General features: G+C 33.5%; 1 protein-coding gene across 1 annotated transcript in view; it reads right to left on the reverse strand.

Annotated features, from left to right (window-relative positions):
• LOC117180446 overlaps nucleotides 1-2,587 on the reverse strand; it is a 3,901-nt gene extending 1,314 nt beyond the window's left edge. The window contains exon 1 of the mRNA XM_033372944.1: nucleotides 2,375-2,587. Within this exon, the coding sequence (XP_033228835.1) occupies nucleotides 2,375-2,587 (213 nt within the window). The remainder of the gene's footprint in view (nucleotides 1-2,374) is intronic.
• Between the last annotated feature and the right edge of the window lie 442 nt (nucleotides 2,588-3,029).

Here is a 3,029-nt window from a genome sequence, read left to right on the forward strand (position 1 = left end):
TTTTTTTTTATTCCTATATTTTTTTTTATTTTTTTGTTTTGTTTTCTTTACTGTGATTTTGTTTTTATATTATCATGATTATATTTATAAATATTTAACATGTGAAACGTATAAAACATGTCCTGAGAATGCCGAGTTCTAACTGATTTATTGAAGGTGCAATCAATAATCTGGAAAACATACATACATCTTTGATTTATTTATAATCGTGATTTATTATTTAATTTCACGCGATTTGTGTGCTAATATGTTTAAATTATTTAACGTTAGTTAATTCTTTCATTATATTTTTTTAGGTCTTGAGTATGGTACATCCCCTTTTCTTGTAGTTCTCTAGGGTCCCATCAAATGAGTGTTCCTGGGGTGACTTGTTTTTTTAAAACATAAGGTCTATCATAAATTTCCAAAAATTTGGCCAGGATTTTATTATCTTTATCTGACTTATTTAATAGTTTTAACAGGGCCAGATCACCTTCTTTAAATTTGATGATTTTATGGGTTCTGTTAAAAGCTTCAGCACGTTTTTTATCCTTTTGTAGGATGTTATTATGCACCATCTCGATTTATCTTTATATTCCGGATCAGGGGGTTTTGACGGAAATTTGAGTCACGTTTCCCATGTCCGTTTAGGTTTAACGTTAATGTGAATTTCTATAGGCGTAAATTCGGTCGTATCATAATGTGTTTCGTTCATGCATGATTCTGTAATTCGAACCCATTTCCACCATGCGCTGTGGTTTTCCTTAATCAAAGATCGAAAAAATCTCGAAAGTTCTCTGTGAATTCTCTCTACTATATTGCTTTGGGGATGACGTATTGAAGAGAAAACTACCTGAACATTTTCTTCCTTTAATTTATTTTTCCAAAGATCTGACGTGAATTGCGTTCCGTGATCGGTAATAATCTTATCAGGCCATCCATATTTCGGAATATGATGATTAAAAATTTTATTTATAGCCGCTTTGCTCGTCATTAGCCTTAAAGGATACAGACACACGAATTTACTAAATGCATCAATGGTTTATAAAATATATTTAAAACCCCCTTTTAATGTGCAGGTAAAGGACCATAAAAATCAATAGATAATATTTCTCCTGGTTTCGTGAGCGTATAATTTTTCATTTCCGCGTAGCTCGATTGATTTGTCACTTTGTTTTTCTGACATGAATCACAAGTCTATACTCTTTGCCTGATTGTTTTAGCTAAACGGGGATAATAAAAGTATTCGTGTAGCATTCTAAAGACTTTATGAGGACCTATATGGCTATAAAGTTCATGACATTCATCGATTACGTCATGAATGATGCTTTTAGTTAAGTAAAGTTTTTTTCCCCGTCTGCAATGAAGTATACTAGTTCTTCATGTTTTTCAAATCTTTTTGTTTTGCCCTCATTTATTGCTTTTACGCATTGTTGCAAAATAGGGTCATTTTTCTGCTCTTGAAGAGTATTTTTTAAACGCTGTCGTAATTCAGATGAGGGTCGTTTTGTTAATGCGTATAGAAAAATTTTCCCTTCATTTTTATCAAAAAAGTGTCCTTATTCTATCGACGGAATTCTGCTTAGTGTATCGGCTATTATATTTTTTCCCCTCGCAATATTCGATTGTAAACTGATAATCCTGGATTGCTAAGATCCATCCGTGTCAATCTACCGCTTACCAATTTACACGTTTTAAGAAAAGTTAAGGCTTTATGATCTGTGCGAATCATTAATCTAGCGCCCAAAGCATATGATCTAAATTTTATTAGGGCATATACAATTGCTAATAATTCTTTTTCGGTTGTATACTATGATAACTCAGATCCCTTTAATGTACGACTAGCAAATGAAATAGGTGCGTGCTGTTTATTTCCATCAATTTGATAAAGGACCGCACCTAGCGCTCGATCGCTCGCGTTTAAATCCGGATATGTAAGGATAATAAATTCGCAAAATAAGGCTTTGACCTTCTTGAACGCGTCGTCCGTTTCTAAATCCCATATCCATTTAGCCCCTATGCGTAATAAGTTCAAAAGTGGTACGATTTCTTGAGCGTGTTCTCTTGTAAATTTGGTTTAAAAATTTATTACACACAAGAATCCGCGTAATTCTTTTAAATTTCGAGGTTTGTGATATTCATGGATTGCTTTAATTTTTTCAGGATCCGGTTTAATTCCAAGTGGCGTTAAAATATGGCCTAAAAATTTGACTTCTGGTCGAAAAAAATGTGATTTCTCAAAATTTACTTTGATATTGTGATTTTCTAGATGTTGGAATAATAATTCCAAGTGTTCTAGATGCTGTGATGTGCTCAATGAGGTACATAACATATCATCAATAAAAGTGATAACAAAATTTCGAAGGCCATTTAGAACGAAATCCAATGCTCTTACCAACGCAGCTGTGCTTGTTTCTAAACCGAAGGGTGTCATGCAAAATTCATAACATTTCCCCTCATATAAGAAAGCTGTATATTTCATAGAGTCAGGGTGCAATGGCACCTGCCAAAAGCTACTAGTTAAGTCCAAAGTTGACATAACTTGTGTTCCAGCACATCTTTGAAATAAAACTTTAGTAGGCTCTGCACATTCGTAGTCATTTACCATGATTTCGTTTAATTTTCTAGCATCTAAACAAAGTCTTATCAAGCCATCTTTTTTTATTGTGACCACTAATGGATTTACATACGCGCTGTTTGACCTTCAAATTATCCCCATTTCCATAAGTTTTTTAATTTCTTTTGCTACTTTATCGCGTACAAACATAGGTATCGGGTACGTACGCGATATAAAAGGCCGGTTATCATCTATTTTAAGTTGATTTTCATATACTGAGACTAGGGTGGCCCAAAAAATCACATTTGAGAAATTTTAACGGGCCTGTTGGCCAAATCGTTCTCGCAGGAAAATAAATGTATGCCTATTTTTTTATTTTCAAAATATAATATTTTTAGAACTCGCTCTGAGGCTTCAAAGTTTCCTGATTTGAAGTAAAGTAATCCTTACACCAGCTACAGGCTTAACCCAGAGTGCAGCTATAGATTTATTA

Source organism: Belonocnema kinseyi, chromosome 9, assembly GCF_010883055.1.
Source record: "Belonocnema kinseyi isolate 2016_QV_RU_SX_M_011 chromosome 9, B_treatae_v1, whole genome shotgun sequence".
In the NCBI taxonomy this organism is placed as follows: domain Eukaryota; kingdom Metazoa; phylum Arthropoda; class Insecta; order Hymenoptera; family Cynipidae; genus Belonocnema; species Belonocnema kinseyi.